Source organism: Copadichromis virginalis, linkage group LG10 (genome assembly GCF_057382275.1).
Source record: "Copadichromis virginalis isolate Kocher_CV1m ecotype Utaka linkage group LG10, C_Virginalis_male_GT1.1, whole genome shotgun sequence".
NCBI lineage: Eukaryota > Metazoa > Chordata > Actinopteri > Cichliformes > Cichlidae > Copadichromis > Copadichromis virginalis.
Genome location: NC_140627.1, coordinates 27,550,997 through 27,570,190, shown reverse-complemented (window position 1 = coordinate 27,570,190; position 19,194 = coordinate 27,550,997). Strand labels below are relative to the sequence as shown.

The 19,194-nt window shown below is 39.3% G+C and overlaps 1 protein-coding gene across 5 annotated transcripts in view; it reads right to left on the bottom strand.

Moving 5' to 3' along the window:
• The window catches only part of cadm1a (cell adhesion molecule 1a), a 471,740-nt gene extending 452,925 nt beyond the window's left edge, over positions 1-18,815 (bottom strand). For 2 of the 5 annotated variants that reach the window (XM_085470932.1, XM_085470933.1), the window contains exon 1: positions 18,654-18,815. In XM_085470932.1, coding sequence (XP_085327058.1) covers positions 18,654-18,726 — 73 coding nt within the window. In that variant the 5' untranslated portion in view covers positions 18,727-18,815. The remainder of the gene's footprint in view (positions 1-18,653) is intronic. The other 3 variants (XM_085470935.1, XM_085470934.1, XM_085470936.1) reach the window with 3 other exon arrangements.
• Positions 18,816-19,194: the final 379 nt, after the last annotated feature.

Sequence of the window (19,194 nt, the reverse complement as noted above, 5' to 3'; positions counted from 1 at the left end):
AGCTACACTCCATTCTTGTACTGAAATTGCTTCCTAATTTTAAATACTAAAACATATGATAATATAATAAACAAGATGCTGAAAGATGCAGAATTTGTTGATTATCAGTGAAATAGGCAGTGTGAATAACTTTCTTCAATCATTGGGTTCAGTCTTATAAAACATACTTGTCTAAAGGCAGGACATTCATGTGCTTTACAGCAGCGGTCCCCAACCCCTGGGCCACAGACCGGTACCGGTCCGTGAGTCGGGCCACGATAGTTGAGGCTCGGGTGTGAAATGTATGATTTTCAGGGGTTTTATCGTTATGTTTTTTATCGTTTTTATCATTAACTTGGTTTCCCTGGATCTTTTCCCGTGTGTTATGAATAAATCTTCTTTTTTTGGTACCGGTACTGGTTTTATTTTGTTGTATTTATTTGTTGTATTTATGAAATATTGTCGGACATAAACCGGTCCGTGGCGCAAAAAGGGTTGGGGACCGCTGCTTTACAGTAAAGGCACCCTACCTGGTGTCACACACAGAACATCTACAGCATCATCTAAAGAAAGCACCCATTTTAATCAGATATAATATTACGCTACAGAGCTTCAGAAAACTGAGCAGTGTTGTTGCATGCCACACTAGAATCAAGTATTTAATGACTAAGGTGAGTTAAACAGTCATTAAGAAACTGCGGGAAGTGCTGAAGTATTATGGATTTCAAGCAGGAAATGTCACTTCTCTAAAGGTTATTAAAATTTCTAAAACAAATAAAACGTTACAAAAATGTACTGTAATCACAGTCACTCGCAGGCAGGTAGTGAAAATGCCGTGACAGAGTGCACTATTTACTTCATACGAGAACATTATGATGCTACACTGATGGGAGTGCAAGAAAGGAAAATTACCAGGCTGCCTCTCCACAGGCCTGAGTGATTATTCCCAAACACTAGTCTGGGTGCACCATAATCCCCCTTGTTTCTCAGGGGGCTCTGATTGTACTGCCATACATGCAGGAAATTTAATAAAACAAAATGTCCAAGGAAGCAATGTGGGGCCGTCTGTGTCAGAGGGGAACCGGGCTTAAATTATCAGCGGTTCGTCGTCTTTTGAAGCGAGAACACAGATGGACTTTATAAAACTATAATGTATGAATGGAGAATGTAAACATTTCAAGTTAGGGAATCCACTAGCTGCCAGGATTTTAGAAATACTTGGAAAGTCGTTCAGCTGATACCAGCTTGACTAAGAATCCCAAATTCACAGAAAATAAATAAGTGAAGTAAGCTTATATGAAATAAAACAATCAATCAGAAGACGGACTTGGTGTCCTTGATGGCAGCTACAGCACTGCTGGTTACTCATGACTCAAAGGAGTTTGGAAGTAGGTTTGCTCAATAAAATGTATTTTTATTGACAACATACAGCAGGGTAAAAGAAAAAAAATAGATAAACAAACCTTAGCCTTTTAAAAGCTAATGCTCTAAATCTACCATCGCAAAACCGAAAAAAAAAAAACAGCGAGGTCAAGCAGCACCCACACATACTCCAGCGCTAACATGGCGCATGATACAGCAAACGTTAAGTACTTTCGAGTGGACTTCAAAACATTTCTGCAAAGGTTCAATCACAAACCTTAAGATCAACATTTGCTCAATAAATAAAAAGCCATAAAAAAAACAACAACTTTGAAATAGCCCTATTTTCCAGCTTCCATTGAACAAAGTCCAATTGTTCCTACTGCTCATTAATTTCAGCTGGAAACGTATTGTCAGTCTCTAAGCTATGGTAAATTACTGTCTGGAACGAACCCAAAATCATATAGGAAGTGGCTGTGTCAGCAAAACACTCGTTCTTACCCAGCAGCTACAATCTGTGCGGGATAGCATCCATTTGACTAATGTGATCAGTGAGGGATATTCAAAAAGTATATATAGAGAGCAATTTTTTAAAATTCTATAGTTGTGCAACAATCTGTTTCTAGATTTAGAAAGTCTTGTCAGGATAACAGGCCTTAATTAAAAGACAGAAGTGCCAGGGGCACACTGAATTGTTCTGCATTTTAAATGAACACCACCATGTGTCTGAAACGCCCACTCTATGGGAGTAGACGAAATAAATTAATCAGCATTCATCTATGTGTGATGCAGCGCACGCTCTATATATTTGCCAGAAAAGCGGGCCAACAATACGACGCTGGGGACGACCTGTAAACTCTTCTTTTACACTGTATGTACAATATCATTTTATTAAATGCCTTCCTTTCATTTTAAACCTTTATCAAATACACATTTTTTTACTTCAGCAAAAAGAGCAGATGCTTTTAGATATTGAAATGGGAAGACGTCTCAAATGCAAGGAATGACAAGGAAGATAAAAACAAAACCTGGCTTTTCAGAAGTAGCCTTTGGAACTCCGATGCTTGCAATACCACATGGTATATACAAATCTATCGATATGAAAAATAAATGAAAAGCCGGGGATGCGCAAACGTACACAAAAACAAATTCATGCAACGGATACATTAAGCCCACCACAGCTTTGTGGGTGCCTGTCCGCTGCTGATTAACTGGTCGTTTTGATATTTAATTAAAGTAGCGAATGTCAAAAAATCTGCCGTGTCCGTTACTGCTTACTGATGAGTCACTGTCCCTTAAAATCATAGCCATTAAAAAGAAATCTTTGAGATATTGTTTTAAAAAAAGCAAAAAAAAAGAAGAGAACTGTGAAGGACATTACAACATCTGCAAAGAGCACTCCCATATGGAAAAGATATGGTAAAAACTTATAAAAGACTTGCATAAGATGTGGCCTACTTCATATAGTAAATCATAAAAGGCTTACATGATTTACTCATGAAAGTGGCCACTTTCTCATTACTTTCATTTATTGTTTTAGGAAGTATCCAAAACATACAAGTTTCATTTATATAATTTTCAAGGGATCTTATATCTGTTTTCATAAAAGTTTCACACAAGACAGATACAAACTTTATAAGATTTATATATATCTTTTCCATATGGGCTCCTACCAAACCCTGTATTTACATCTGACAGTTTTACAAACTCTTCTCTATAGTACGAATGCCCAAATGATATGTGGCATATTAAGAGAATGCTCAGGGCCTGAAATTAAGATTATTTCCACTTTATATGAATCAACAAAATGTGTCTTCCACAATATTTTTAGGATGTTGTTTTACAGAGGAGAGTAGGAGATCAAATCTCAAAAAATTTGCATTGTTGGGCCTGCTGTCACAGTCGGCTACCTTTGCCACTTTTCCACTGAAATGTCCCACAGTTGTCATTTATCCAAACATTAATATGACAAAATAGAAGGCTGACTGACACGGCCGTTACGCTCAGCCTTTGCTATTTTTGCTCTGAAATGACCCTCCCTTGTCATCTTTCAGCACATTAGCCTGACAAAATAGAAAGGAGATTGAAGTGGCACCATCTGTGGATGACAGAAGACGCAATGAATTGATTTTTACTGTCTGATGTGCCTTCTTTTTCTTTTTTTTCCTTTATCTTCTTTTGAATATTACTAACCAATGACAGCACAGCTTAACAAAAACAAGCTGCAGCCTTTGTATCACATTTCATTTTTAATTATAATCAGTCGCAAACTGAAAAACTAGTCACCAGCTGACAACAAATTGTTTCCGTCATGACAAACAAATGCATTTGGGGACAGCAACTGAATTAATCCTGACTGGATTGTAGTTATCGTATAAAGATGTTCATATCAATCACGTAATATTCTGATTTGAACACACTGGGCAGATTTCAAAATTGAATTTCGGTGACCCGGGACTGCTCTGATTATTTGTGGTGACTTTCACAGCCAGCGACCACGTCGCCAAGGCTGCATCGATGCTAAAGTGCGAGAAAGTAGAGATGTGGTGTTTTTTAAGCAGGGCGTGGACGACAGCAATAGACTTGATAAGTGCAATGTCGAAATAACAAAAGGGAAAAAGGAAAGAAGACAGAGATTTAAGGCATATTCTTCAAAAAAAGAAATGGCTAATCTGTGAGGTTTTGTGATTTCCTGTGCGTTGGCTGTATTAACCGTATTATTTAATAATCAACAAACACGGTTATGTTCTTAGCTGAAAACGGATGTCTGATTTTTTGGAGTAAAATGACTTCATCTATGAGGTTTAATGCTGTTCTTTGGCTTTCAGAAAGCATTTGGCTGAACCTTTAACAGTACAATTACAAGCCAATCTTTCTGGTGTGGGAGGTAAAATAATGTATGCAGAACAAAGTACCGTCCTCCGCTAGTCGTGTACAACAGGTCAGAGATTATATGAAGAATGTATAGTGACAGGGATTCTCAAAGCAGCTATATAGGAGGTCGTAAGCAAGCACATTGTCTCAGATTTCAAATTGACAGTCTACAGGCCTGGAGCATGAACTATCAAAGTCACTTTATGTAAAGTGACACGATTCACTTACAGGTGGTCAATCATGTTTACAGAATTAAACACACAGAGGTAAACTGTCCATTATGGGATTCTACAATGCACTCTGACCGTTATGTATTTATAGCAGGTGTTTTATATTATATTCAATTTATTTCTACAGTTCCTCTTGATGATTCACAAAGGCTACAAATGTGATTGAGGCATGTTTATATGCTTTTATAATTGCACGGGTAAAAATAAAAATGAATTGACAGGATTAAGATTATGAGGCAAAGTAAGGAACAAAATATATGAACTGTCGGTCATTTGGGTCATAAAAACTAAAAGTAAGCAAAAAAAGGCAAATGAATATCAATTAATTTACTTCCCAGTCAAAAATATTTTTATGGTATGTTACTATTATGATATGTCTGTATGTTGCATTTGTTTCATGTGTCACACTCCAACATTTGTTAATTTTCAAATCAAATCAAATCACTTTTATTGTCACATCACATGTGCAGATACACTGGTACAGTACATTTGAGTGAAATTCTTGTGTGCGAGCTTCACAAGCAACAGAGTTGTGCAAAAATACAATAACGTAAAACAAGCAAAATATAAGAATGGCTAAATCTGAGACTAATAAATATATGTACAATATATAATAGTATATGCATTTCTGGATATGTATACTAAATATGTTTTTGTGAGCCATGACGAATTTGAAAACACACCCCAAGCCTGGCGATTAACCTGCTAATTAAAATAATGCAGTTTAATGTCCAAACATGAATTTGTAATAGTTTTGCACAATGGCACCAATTTGACAAAAACGGAAACAAATAGAATCACAAAAGAAAGAATGGCCACGAGGTGTAGTTGCTTGCAATAACCCATAAAGAGATCAAATTAAGATTCCAGTTTTTTTCCTAAGGGCACTAAGGGAGGTATTCATTTTTCACTGTGCAATTACAACGGTAAACTTTTTGCGAGTCAACACTGAAGAATTGCTCTCTAGTAAATAACAAATACTACACCCAATTAAGACGTTCAAAATGACGGTGGCCTCTGAAATTCCTGATGCAACGCAACTTTTCACTTTCCAGGTGTTGCACGTGTTGCATCATCATTGTTGGTAACTCAAAGAAGGAGCGCTAAGATAAGACAGGATTGTGTTCAGCAATCAGCGATGTAGAGGGAATTAAATTATCCTGGCATGTCAGGTTAACTCTGCAGAGCCAGACAACCAATCAATACGCAGACAGATTGCTAGACCCACAGCTTCTCATCCTCAAAAAAATATTCTTATGCGGATTAACTGCTCCTTCACCCATTTTCATTTTCAGTTGAGAAGGTACTAATCTGACAGCCAAGTGAAGCCCAACAAATACTACACACTTCAAAGCAGCAAGAAACTGCTCTGGAAAAGGCCGGGTTCAAACATTTCCTTTCATTTCTATTTTCAGTCGGAGACACATACCCTGCCCATGGTATTTTTAACAACTTTTAGTAAACCCTCACATATATCTAGTTTTTTATTGATGTACGAACTGAACATTTCAGCTCAAAATTGTTTTACGAGTTGATATCATCAGTCTGACATTTTTTGACTTCATCATTATTTAGCTGTAAACATTTTTACATTTTAAAGCCAAAACAAAGTCTATTGGTGTTGTGCTGAAAGTTAATAAATATTTAGAGAAAAATATTATGTCACTTATTAAATTCTGGGCTGAAAAACCCCCATCAGGCATCACCACAACATAGCCACAGCCTGAAAGACCTTTGAACGGATGGATGGAGGACAACAATTTCAGCACTACCATGTGTTTGTCCCGAGGCCAAACCTCAAAGAGCCATGACCTAACAACAGGTCTAGGTTCCAGGTACTGACGTCCATTAAAGCTGTTTGGGTGCATGGTGTGAAAGCACTTTGGACAAATTGGTATCTGTACACCACAGCAGGACCGATGTCTCTCTGAGTGCTTGCTGGATGTATGTCTACAGGAGAACTTGCTTTTTGATCGTTACACAATAAAATGAAAGCCACAAATATGAAATATGCTCATCTATTAAACAACATAGTAACTATATTAAACTATTAAATCTGCCAAATGTTTTTTTTTATGGATATTTAGCTTCAAAAAAAAAAAAGAAAAGAAAGAAAAGTACACCACCGCAAATGTACCATCCAGCTGTAAGGCTCGGTAAGAGTTTTGTTGCCTATTGTTTATAAAAAGATTCTTTTAAAATATTCATACTCTTTGAATCCTGCTGTGTGTCTTCTTCAAGCAACAGCACAAGAAGTTATACACAGGGAACTGAATTGTAAGTCTTTCAGATCAGAGCCTGTAACAGAGCAGGGGATTGTTTGTCCTACTTGCTGCGATAGTGCAGGCCTGACTAATTGTGTTCCAGGAAATCAAATCAACCGGTCTCCTATTTCCATTTTATTATTTAGCCTAAAACACAAACATCCCTTGCATTTTAGCAAGTGATTATATATGGGTCTCATCTATTTGATGTACAGAAAAATATATATATTTTTGCATCTTGGTTTTCGTATCTTAGTTATAAAGCAGTCTTACTCAAGCCTTACAACTAAGAGTGATTAGATCAGCGCTTGCTTTCAGGATATACTAAAACCTAAGTCTTAGTATATTTAGTGTAAATTAAGATGTAAAAAAAAAAAAGGATACATGCCGGGTTTGTTTCGTGTGTTTTTAAGTCACACCAAACCTAATGATATCATACATAAACAAGTAGAATCACGTTTTACTAAACGTCAGCTAGCAGGGGTGTTAGGGTCTCAGTCATCTAGGTCATGGTAGTTTTAAGAGCTAGGATCCTTTCGTGCCAAAGTTAATGTTATCTGTCGCCCCTATTTTTTGATCTTTGTTCATTAACTGGTTCTTTTGGAAAATATGTTTTCCGGACATGATCAGTTGTAGACGACATGGTAAAGGTAAATCTAAATCCCAATATTTATAAGGGTACTTATTGTACTTATTTTCAACCAATTGTTCCCGAAAAGTACCAGCTTTTACGCAAAACTGCAGAAAGCCTTTGCTTGCAGTGGGAATGAACACAAGCATCCATAGAATTCCACCAATGGTGCTTTGTGAGTCAGGAAACCCCCGAGTTCACATTGAAAATCCTCTTTATAGTCTTCATCAAAGAGGTGTTTGCTGCCAATTCTCGTGGTTCTAAATAATGACAGATTCACTGGGCGAAAGAACTTATTTCCCATGCCAACTTTCCATTTTTTCTCAATGAAAAAGGATACTGTTCTTCTCTCTAAATAATGACTAGTGGAAAACAAAGTAATGGAAGGAGGTGCTATTCTTTTTCATACCAAAGAGAATTGGACTGTGACACTAAGTGGAATTAAGTGGTGCTTTGCAGTGTTACAATCCATGATTTAGGCTCAAAGAAGCGCCCTCTTGTCTTGTAGCAGGTATGAATTTCCTCTGCATCATCCAACTAGGACACCGGGAAAATGAGATTGTGCTACTGTACAATAGTTGTCTGGCAATAGTGCAGAAAATATCAGTCAAGACAGAGTGACAATAGATGAGACAAAGGACTGGAACCAAGCACAGTGGGGAGACACGATCCAGTTCCACTGGAAACGGTGTAACAGCCTGAAGGGTCTCAGCAGGAGCAAATTCACTGAAATGTAATACAAGCTGGAGTGTTATGTAAAATGAAAGATGGAAGAACCCAGATCACTCAAGCCTTGTGTGCTCTTGCAGCTGATACATACCTGTATTGTATTCAGAAGGGCATTCATTTCCCCTCCGACGATTACAACCGAACACCAGCTGTATTGTTTACTTGGCTGAAAGCACAAATGATCTGCATTGATTCCTTTTTCATTCATTGCTGAACTCGGCTATTGTAAGTATGATTGCAGGAAAAATGGGTCCAATTACAGCAAAGCAATGCCTCCCTGCGACTCCACAGCACAGCAAGATGATGAAGTCCTCAAAGTCAGAGGAAGGGGGCAATCAAAGACCCCTTATTGTCTCTTGTTAATTCAAAAACTGGAATGGAAAACATTTCTTGCTGTGATTGACAATGGTTCACTTGGGATTTCAAATTAGATTAGTCAGCCATACAGCTTTACTATTAGGGCTGTTACACTGTCCTTGATACGACCCTCCACATTACACTGAAATGACTCATCAGTTTATTAATGAGTCGACTCCCACAAAAACCTTCATTTACATACTTGCCAATTGTTTTTATTCATTTCTCCATGAAATTGTTCAAGTACTTAATGATTCGACTTTACCACGTTTGGCTGTTGCTTTTATTTGTTTCATATAATTGCAAAGTTAAAGTCAATTTTAGACAGAACAGACTACAGCCAATTTATACTACAAAAATACAAACATACTGGTGTTAAAGGTATAATAAAAATAAGAAATGCTATATTTATCCCACATTTATGAAAATCTTAATATATATTACTATGTACTATTATAAATATCCATCTATGCAACAGCGATATATCAATCATACTAATTTTGTTTTCATTAGAACTCTATTCATTTCATTTATGATTTCAAATATTAATGTTTTCAATGTATCATATTTACGTGATTTTGTAGATACAGTGGGGCAAAAAAGTATTTAGTCAGCCACCGATTGTGCAAGTTCCCCCACTTAAAATGATGACAGAGGTCAGTAATTTGCACCAGAGGTACACTTCAACTGTGAGAGACAGAATGTGAAAAAAAAAATCCATGAATCCACATGGTAGGATTTGTAAAGAATTTATTCGTAAATCAGGGTGGAAAATAAGTATTTGGTCAATAACAAAAATACAACTCAATACTTTGTAACATAACCTTTGTTGGCAATAACAGAGGTCAAACGTTTACTATAGGTCTTTACCAGGTTTGCACACACAGTAGCTTGTATTTTGGCCCATTCCTCCATGCAGATCTTCTCGAGAGCAGTGATGTTTTGGGGCTGTCGCCGAGCAACACGGACTTTCAACTCCCGCCACAGATTTTCTATGGGGTTGAGGTCTGGAGACTGGCTAGGCCACTCCAGGACTTTCAAATGCTTCTTACGGAGCCACTCCTTTGTTGCCCGGGCGGTGTGTTTTGGATCATTGTCATGTTGGAAGACCCAGCCTCGTTTCATCTTCAAAGTTCTCACTGATGGAAGGAGGTTTTGGCTCAAAATCTCACGATACATGGCCCCATTCATTCTGTCCTTAACACGGATCAGTCGTCCTGTCCCCTTGGCAGAAAAACAGCCCCATAGCATGATGTTTCCACCCCCATGCTTCACAGTAGGTATGGTGTTCTTGGGATGCAACTCAGTATTCGTCTTCCTCCAAACACGACGAGTTGAGTTTATACCAAAAAGTTCTACTTTGGTTTCATCTGACCACATGACATTCTCCCAATCCTCTGCTGTATCATCCATGTGCTCTCTGGCAAACTTCAGACGGGCCTGGACATGCACTGGCTTCAGCAGCGGAACACGTCTGGCACTGCGGGATTTGATTCCCTGCCGTTGTAGTGTGTTCCTGATGGTGACCTTTCTTACTTTGGTCCCAGCTCTCTGCAGGTCATTCACCAGGTCCCCCCGTGTGGTTCTGGGATCTTTGCTCACCGTTCTCATGATCATTTTGACCCCACGGGATGAGATCTTGCGTGGAGCCCCAGATCGAGGGAGATTATCAGTGGTCTTGTATGTCTTCCATTTTCTGATGATTGCTCCCACAGTTGATTTTTTCACACCAAGCTGCTTGCCTATTGTAGATTCACTCTTCCCAGCCTGGTGCAGGTCTACAATACTTTTCCTGGTGTCCTTCGAAAGCTCTTTGGTCTTGGCCATGGCGGAGTTTGGAGTCTAACTGTTTGAGGCTGTGGACAGGTGTCTTTTATACAGATGATGAGTTCAAACAGGTGCCATTCATACAGGTAACGAGTGGGGGACAGAAAAGCTTCTTACAGAAGACGTTACAGGTCTGTGAGAGCCAGAGATTTTCCTTGTTTGAGGTGACCAAATACTTATTTTCCACCCTAATTTACGAATAAATTCTTTACAAATCCTACCATGTGAATTCATGGATTTTTTTTTCACATTCTGTCTCTCACAGTTGAAGTGTACCTCTGGTGCAAATTACTGACCTCTGTCATCATTTTAAGTGGGGGAACTTGCACAATCGGTGGCTGACTAAATACTTTTTTGCCCCACTGTAGATTTTTAAGCCAATTTGCCATTATGTTAAAAAGGTTTTGTGATGTTGCATAAACAAAAGAGTCTGAAATTCAGAATTTTGTCCTCCTTATATTTTGCAATCGATCAAGACTGCTTGAGATTGTTATCTGACTTTGCAAAGACTCCTCTCTGGTTCTCTTGAAGGAGATTTTTTTTAAATTAAAGACTAATGAGTTTATTAGAGTAAATTTTATTAGGACTGAAAAAATATACTTCCAACATGTTTTTTGTGGTGCCAATTTTTAAGCAAAACAAAAATCACGAATTTTGATTGAAACTGAAATTGAAGAAAAAAAAAAGATTTTTCATACTTTTAGTACTACTGTACTGACACCATATACTGATACTGGTATTGATCGACACCAGCACTCCTTTGACTCAAATGCAATTTCATGCATCTATTCCAGTGGTTCCCCTAAAATATAACCTATTTTAGATAATTAATGCTCATTTGATCTTTTTTAATAGATTTTTTTTTACAAATGAAGTAATATTAAGCAACCTAACTAATAGGGTTGCAAACTCCCAGCAAAAAAAAAATAAAAAATAGGGAACTACCCCCCACCTCATGATGCTTAATCGATGCAATCAAATTTAATTTGATGCAGGGGGGAAAATGCACAGAAATAAATTATTTTTCAAGAATAATAAAATAGATTCAACATCTTTCTTCAACAGAATTGGAGACTGCACAGATGGTATCTTCCCAAAGGAAAAAGTACTAGCTTACTAGGGTATATTAGACTTAACAGTTACTATATACAGTAATGGACTTCTATATATTTTACATCAGATTAAAACTTTAGGTGTAAGAGTCAGATAATTATTTATTAAAAGCTAGATATTTTGAATGAGAATAAGAAAGAAAAGTATGTCTTTGTGCCCCCTTTTCCCTGTTAGTGCCCTATTGGCCCCCCTGGCTAAACTTGGCTAGATCCGCCCCTGCACAGTTACCAGTCGTCAGCTACTTAGAAAAAGATCCTGGTCTAGAAAGTAATAATAAATAAATTCTAACAACAGCTGATCAAGCTTAATAGTGCTGCTGTTGTTCAGCCACTGGTTTCCTCTTTCTGGTGCAAAGTGGGCCAAAAACAAAGAAGAGAGACGGACTCGCGACAGAAAAGCCGATCAGCTGATCATTAAGCAGTTTCACGATTGAAGTAGCAGCAGGAGAGAGAGAGAGAGAGAGAGAGGCAGTCGGTTGTTAAGCTTAACATGGGAATGCTTTACAGACATTCAGAGACGAACTTACACACTTGCTTTACTTCTCTCTGGGATCACTTCCTCGGAGATGAAATGCTGGTTTGGTAGCGAGGCTACACACAGCCACTCTATCACGTGATGCATACTGCAGCGACGTGCTACGGTTATGAGCCGAGTTACGCCGTGTAGCAAGTTTTGTGAGGTGCTTTTTTGATATTTAATGGATCGGATTACATTTTTTATTTCTCGCCGATATCCGATCCAGTAATTTGGGTCAGTATCAGACCGATACCGATATGTAATATCGGATCGGTCCATCTCTAGTAGCTATATAAACATTAAATAAAATACCATGCTCCATTTCTAATAATCTTTGCTTGAAAGGATTAAACAATTATATCCTCATTAGTTTCATTCATGTTTGTTGGCACATGGCTGTTTTTGATATTCATTCCAAAAATACATATTAGATACTAGTGTCCATGTTATCAGTTATATTATCTCAATATATTATCTCAATCCTACCACTAATGGCCTCCAATATGTGGCTCCTCACTAATCAGGTCTAATTAGCTGACTGGGCCATTTTCCAGTCAACACAATGCTTCAGATCTAGAGTGAAAAAGATCAGACGTGAAAAAGAAGAAGTGGAACTTGAGCATTGCCTGGACAGCTCCACAAGGAAGCCACAAATGTAGTTCAATTTCATACACACAGGATGGATTTAGCCTGCATTTCCTGCAGTGCTGTCAAATTCCCTGGGGAGACTTCCAAAGATCATGGTATTCACAAATCCTTTAGTGCCTGTTGGTGCAACACAAGAATCCAGCTCAAGCCATTCAAAGACCCACTTCCTAAACTAAGGTCTCTTTTTAACAGGAGCTCCACAATCCAGGCAGTTCTTGGAGAGCACAATGGACTGCTGTCTACGCTTCCGAAAATGTTTCTGGCAAGACAGTGGAATCCAAGGGACATGGACCAACGCCCTTCGGGAGGTGAATCCAAATAATGATGTCTGTGTAGAAGATATATATTTGTATGATTACTGCACTATAATGAAAGCGATATGTGAGTATGTGTGTGCTTGTGGGGATTTCTTCCCAAATTCATGATTAACATGTTGCTTGGATATCTACTGATATCACTGCCTCTGTCGTCAGCAACAGACGTAGACAAAGCTGCAGTTCAGATGTTTCATCTTTGCCACACAGTATGCATCAAGGTGAGTGGATAGTCATATATTAAGCAAGTTATGCTATGAGGCCCAACAGCTAAAGACTTTTCAGCAATGCAAATATGTGGACATATATAGTTTTTTCCCTCTTTTTAATTAGAAAAAGGCGTGCACTTCCACAGCTGGTCAACAGGATACCTAGCACCTTTACACAGTAGTCCTGCAAATGGTTTAATAGGACAAAATTGCTGAAAATACAGCAGCCAAGTTGTGTGTGTGTGCTTTTCACTGCTTTTTCACCAGAGTTTGAGAATCACTAGTTTTACACAACTGCTTGAACAACTCCATAAGAATTTGCTGTCTTGCCCATTCACATTTGTTATTCATACGTGTGACTAAGCCCAGGTACCGTAACACAGACAAGAGACAGAAGCAGCAGCACGTGATGACTGCACCCCCCCAACCGCTTCAAAAAAAGACCATGCTGTCACTGATGATAGCTGCACTGACTAAATTTAGTCAATGGGAGGAGTGACGAGAGGAAGAGGAAATTGTCAGAAAGAGGAAGTGCTCATCCTATATGCATTTGGCAGGGATGACATTAAAACTGAAAATCATCCCCACTTGTATGTAATTATCTGGGATTTTATCAGAACACAATCACAGAAGTGGTCTTCTGTTGAGTGGATCTCGGTCATCAACATACATCGGTTTCTGTAGCTGCAGAGTCTAATAATAAAACACAGGCCAGCCTGTAAAGATTTCAGAGGTAAATGCTCATCTAGCGTGCCACTCTACCCAGTATTGTGCAGTGCATATTTATTATGCAATTACTCTAAAAAGCACAATCTAGATAAACCTTAATTAGGGGAACAATGCTAGGAAAAATGGTACCTATCAGACTGCCTCAGATCTGAGCTTCCACAAAGTTAAGAGACTAAAAAAAGACATTACATAATAAATTATTAGAAGCTGAGTTTTTTTTCCTCGTCTCTACTGTGGGTCAACCTTATGTCTTTCACGTTCCAAATCCACCGCTTGCAACACTGCTTGTCAGCTCCAAGACCACACTGTAAGAAGACAGCATACAACAATCTTAACAGCCACAGTAACACATCAAGGTTTATTTATGTGTGCAAAGTTAAGCTGGTCAGGACACAAAGTGGAAAAAGTACTACGTACGTGACATTTTTTCCCTTTTAAACCTTACATAATGGAACCACAGTCTTGCAGTTTTCCTCTTTGAGCTCCGCACAGAGGAACTACTTAAATTAGTCTGCGTTTGTTTTTAGCACACACTTGCTAGAGGCCTGTGCCAGACGAGAATCCTGCAAGTGAAAAATAGCAGCATTCATCACTGAGGCCTGTTGTGCATTAACAGCAATTAATATGAGCACATAAATATTCAAAGATCACTTTAATTTTACTCATTTCACTTGTTTCACACCCAGGTTGTCAAAATGTCTACGGAATAGTCTAATTTGATGCATAGGCCGGTAGGCTGCTTTCTGAATAGCATATTGCAGCATACGCCCACCCCCACCAATCCCCTCAAGAGATTTGAAATCGCAGGGTGCTTACTTGACATCCCATCATTTGGCGGATCACTAACAAGTAGGCCATAAACCTTTTTTCTCCCTTTGATTACACTAAGTGCGCAGAGGCCAGATGCGACCCAGCCCAGTCATCTGTTGGCTTGCCAGCAGAGTCACTGTAGACTGGCAGAGGCAGGAGGAGGAGGAGGGGGGGGGGGTCACTTGGGGTCCCCGCCCTTCAGGAATAAAGCCATTGTTCTTCATTAGAGCTGGAGAGGCTGCTGGAGGGTACAGACGGTGAACAAGTCCATTTACACACCTGTTTTCCAGCAGTATGGCTTCTACCAGCTTGACTCTGAGCCAAACCACACTGTATGATTCATTTGTGCGTGATGCAGCTTTTCTTTGTAACTGAAACAGACCGTAGCCAGTTGGAGGTAATAACACACATGACAAATTTCGTACAAAAAGTTGGGTTTTTTTAAGAAATAATTAAATTGTTCGGTGAAGTAATTCTGTCTAGGCTGTAAAAGCAGGTAGGGCTTGGGCTAAGTACATCATGTTGAGCATCTATAATGAAACTCTGCAGTCATCCTCGTTTGAGCTCCTCGTTTTGTTTTTAAACGGTGAAGGTGATCATGAGTTTTTTTGTTTGTATAGCTAATGCTAGTCATCGATTCAACATATCCACCAATAAAATACGATTTTATTCTTTTGCACGTCTTAACTTTTGGACCAAAATACCCAAAACACTTATTAGTGCATCGAGCCTACTCAAGGTTAACAGAGACACGCTTGACTGCTAATCACAACGCTTAGGTTAGCGCAGCAACTGCTAGAAAGATGTAAACTTCAGTGTTAATCATGCAACAGCTTCTCACTTTGTGCCTTCAGGTCAATCTAAAGTGGAGACAACAATGCAAATGCTTTTCTAACGCGACCAATAAATCTTTTGTAAGGAGCACAACAGGTTCAGTGGCAGGGTGCACGGAGATAACATCTTAAATGAGCTGTCAAATGAAAGACATCCCAGGTTTAGGTTGTATTCAAATCCACACTACAGCCTAAAACTACTGAAATGAGATTCTTTTTCAGCTACACTATTGAGTATTAGAGAATCCCACTAAACTACACCCTTGCTATTTCATTTATTATCCCTGATATTCGTTTACAGTTTGGAATAACCTGTCAAGTATCACATTAGGGCAGTAAATCATTTGGATTTTTGATACAGTATGCTAAAAAAGACCTTTTAAGTTAAGCATAAAATATTTATTCTACCTTGTGTTTCGCTATGACAAAGCAGCAAGCCACAACCTAATCTCCTCCTGTCAGTTTTCCATCAGCAGTTAGTGAGACTGAACCTTTAAAAACAGACACGACTAATGCTCTTATCCTAACATAATCATTACCCAAGCCTGAACATGTGGTGACATTCAAGAGAAGTCATGTTAACAACCATTTTTCCTGCATTCAAACACATACCAGTCCCCGCTCTCACCTGCGCTACGACACAGTTGCATAACTTTGCAAAAATGAAAACAGCGACACGTCTCACTATAAGTGAAGGATTGCCTAACCACGTTTTCAAGTCTCAGCAGGCTTACGGTCAGGGTGTGCTGCGTCTGCGCTCTTTAATAAACACCTGTAAAGCACCGTGCCCGGGTGTTCTAAACCTGTAATCTGCACTACAACTGGCCTTACTAAACACTTCTGTGCAGAATCACAAAGGAACTGTATAAATGCAGAGAAATGGAAAAATGCATAAATTACAGCAGGATACAACATGTGCATCTGCTTGGAACTGTTAATTACTACAGGACTGCATGATCATCGCTGATGTTTCACTCAGTATACGCATCATAGTAAAATAACACCTTTCTCACTTTCCTGAAAGCAGTGGAAAGCGATAAAATACTCAGCGCCTATTATCTGCTAAAAAAGTACCATTAAATAAATTTTAAAAAATCCACTTATATGAACAGCAAAGAATTTGGATAAATACTATGAGCACAACTTAAAAATGATGCCTACTAAATATCTGTTTACTGTTTGATTCCCCTGAAATAACTTATTCCGACTAAAGTTATAACTTTTATTTATTTCACAGGACGAAAAGCTATCTCTGGAAGTACATTGGTTTGCCAAGAAAACAAGAAATGATGTGAGAGTGGAGCCTGTGTAACACCATAAAACTTGAAATGAATTGATGCAGCCTTCTATTAGCCTTTAATTATACTGTCTACATTGTAGAAATCACCACTCTTTAATGCTTAACCACAATGAGAGCTTACAGTATTCTGCTCGGGGTAAATAATTGATATGCTTTGTGCAAGTGCGCCCTGAGCTTTGTTTGAAATCACTGGAGCCATTTTCATGAAGGTAACAGCTGCCCACTGTCCAGCAAAGGACAGCAACAGCCTTGTTTGCTTTGTTGTTTGCTTTTTACTGACTTGAGAAAGCAAAAAAACATTGATTCATTTAAAAAATGGGTTAAAAAACAAAGAGTAGATTAAGCCTTGTGGATAATCCACAATGTGACAAACGAGGACATCTGCACTCCCGTCATTTTCACCCCCACCCCGAGGCTCGGCACTCAGCATAAAAGGGGGTTATGATCTGCAGACGAACAGCTTCGCACTAACTTTAAGTTAGTAATGATTCATTACATAATTGGCTTGATGTAAATACATTACTACCGCCGGTGGTGGAAGCGGCAAAGCAAGTGCTTTCACCACAGCTTCAGCGTATCACTGTCCAAGGATAAATAACCCCCGAAACGGAGCGTGTATTTCCCAGTAGCTCACGACAACCCCCCCCCCCCCCCCCCCCCCCACCTCCTCCAGTTTTCAACGCGGACTTCGTGCTGGCAACAAACAGCCCCAGCACTTTATCTCTTCTTACTAAATAAACGTCCGTGCTTTCCTTTACGCGCTCAACATCACCAAGCGTTCAAGAAAGAAAGAAGGAAAGAAATCGTGTCGCAGTTTTCGCCCGGCTTTATCTGTATCCTATCCGCTTCTTTAAAGCTTCTGACTCAGATTACTACACCCGGACGAAAAGCTTTGATGTTTTCATGCATGGCTCCACAGCAAATCCAGTCCCGGTGTTATGAAAACACAGCCCAGAGCGCGACTGCGAACTCGGTGAAATTAATCTTTCCTTGTTTGCCATTAACAGTTTACGCGCATTAGGCGGTGATTTGAGATATCGCCTGGACTCCTCCGACACCGCTTTTCAGTTCGGCGTTCAGCTAAAATACACGAGCGGCACTTGTTTCTTTGAAAAGACAACTTTTATAACGGGTTAGGCGCTCTCCACACCACATCCAGCGGGATGGCCGAGAGTGAACAGATTCGGAAAAATAGAGATTAAACGCGGGTGGAGAGAGGAAAAAACTGCTGATTCGTGTGAGGCCGTTGTGCTGAATTTTCCATAAAGTCCCGCTGTTATTAATATACGGAGAGTCACGTTTTAATACATGATAATTCTTGTTTCTTCCCATTAAATGAACAGTTTTGAGCAGTTTGCGCTTTCTTTTCCTCCGATTGCACGTTGTCGGGGCTGCAGCTATTCCACTTGAACGCACCGCTGTTTTCTGTGGTTTACAGCGTTCCGAACACGCTACACAAGTAAACCAAAGCTAGCGCACTGCATAAGCAACCCTCAGTTTAAGCATGCCACATATACATCCTTATATCCCTCAAGCGACCAAAACACCACGCCATTTGTTTTCTCACATCAGCATTTATTTTATTTTTTTTAAACCCAAGAGTTGCCAGCTGTGTAGCCATTCAGCCTATACCCTAATGGTGAGCTGACCAAAGTGATGCATTCCAGGGGCAACGCATCTGTAACGCCGGTTCCGATGTATCCACGCGCGCATCGGCTTCTTTCCTCACAGTAATTCAACTTTACGGGGAGGTTTTGTTACTTCTTGCTCAACAGCATCACAGTACAACTGCACAGTAACGTCCGAATGCTCTCAAAAGCACAAATTGCCCAGAACGCTGTTCAAATTGCACTCGTTCGCATCTACATCCACGGAAATCTAAGAACAAAGTGCCACTTCCATTTAGACACCCGCGGGAAAAGTCCTACCTTTGTGAAGAGCCGCCGAAGACATGAATAAAAAGAGAATAGTCGCGAGAGAGCCGCTGCGAGCGTTCGCCATGTTGGACACCTGCTTCAGTATGGCAGAGATAGAGGCAGCTTCACCTATAGCTGCTACAACGGGACTCACTTAATGAGATGCGAGAAAGGGAGGGTACTATTTACCATATTCATTTATTACCAGTGTTGATAAATACTGTTATTTGTAATGGACGTGCCTCACAGCCTATTGAATAGCTCTCAGAATATGCTATTGGAGGGCGGGAAAGTGTTTTTAACGCTGTGTTCTGCTGCAGGGTTGGTTAGGAGGTGTCTGTGTGTGGTGTTAGTAGCTTGGCGTTAGTCTCTTTTGTAGAGTTTTTCTTTTGTATTTTGAAAATTTGAAAACTATACTAATCATTTCACCCACTTGTATGTAATGCTTCAGAAGAGCAGGGATGGTCATACTATTTTTGAGGCCCTAAGGCCCCCAGCCCCCTTCCCTGTATATAAAATTAAAATGTATTAATTTCTGGAACACTGTCTTGAA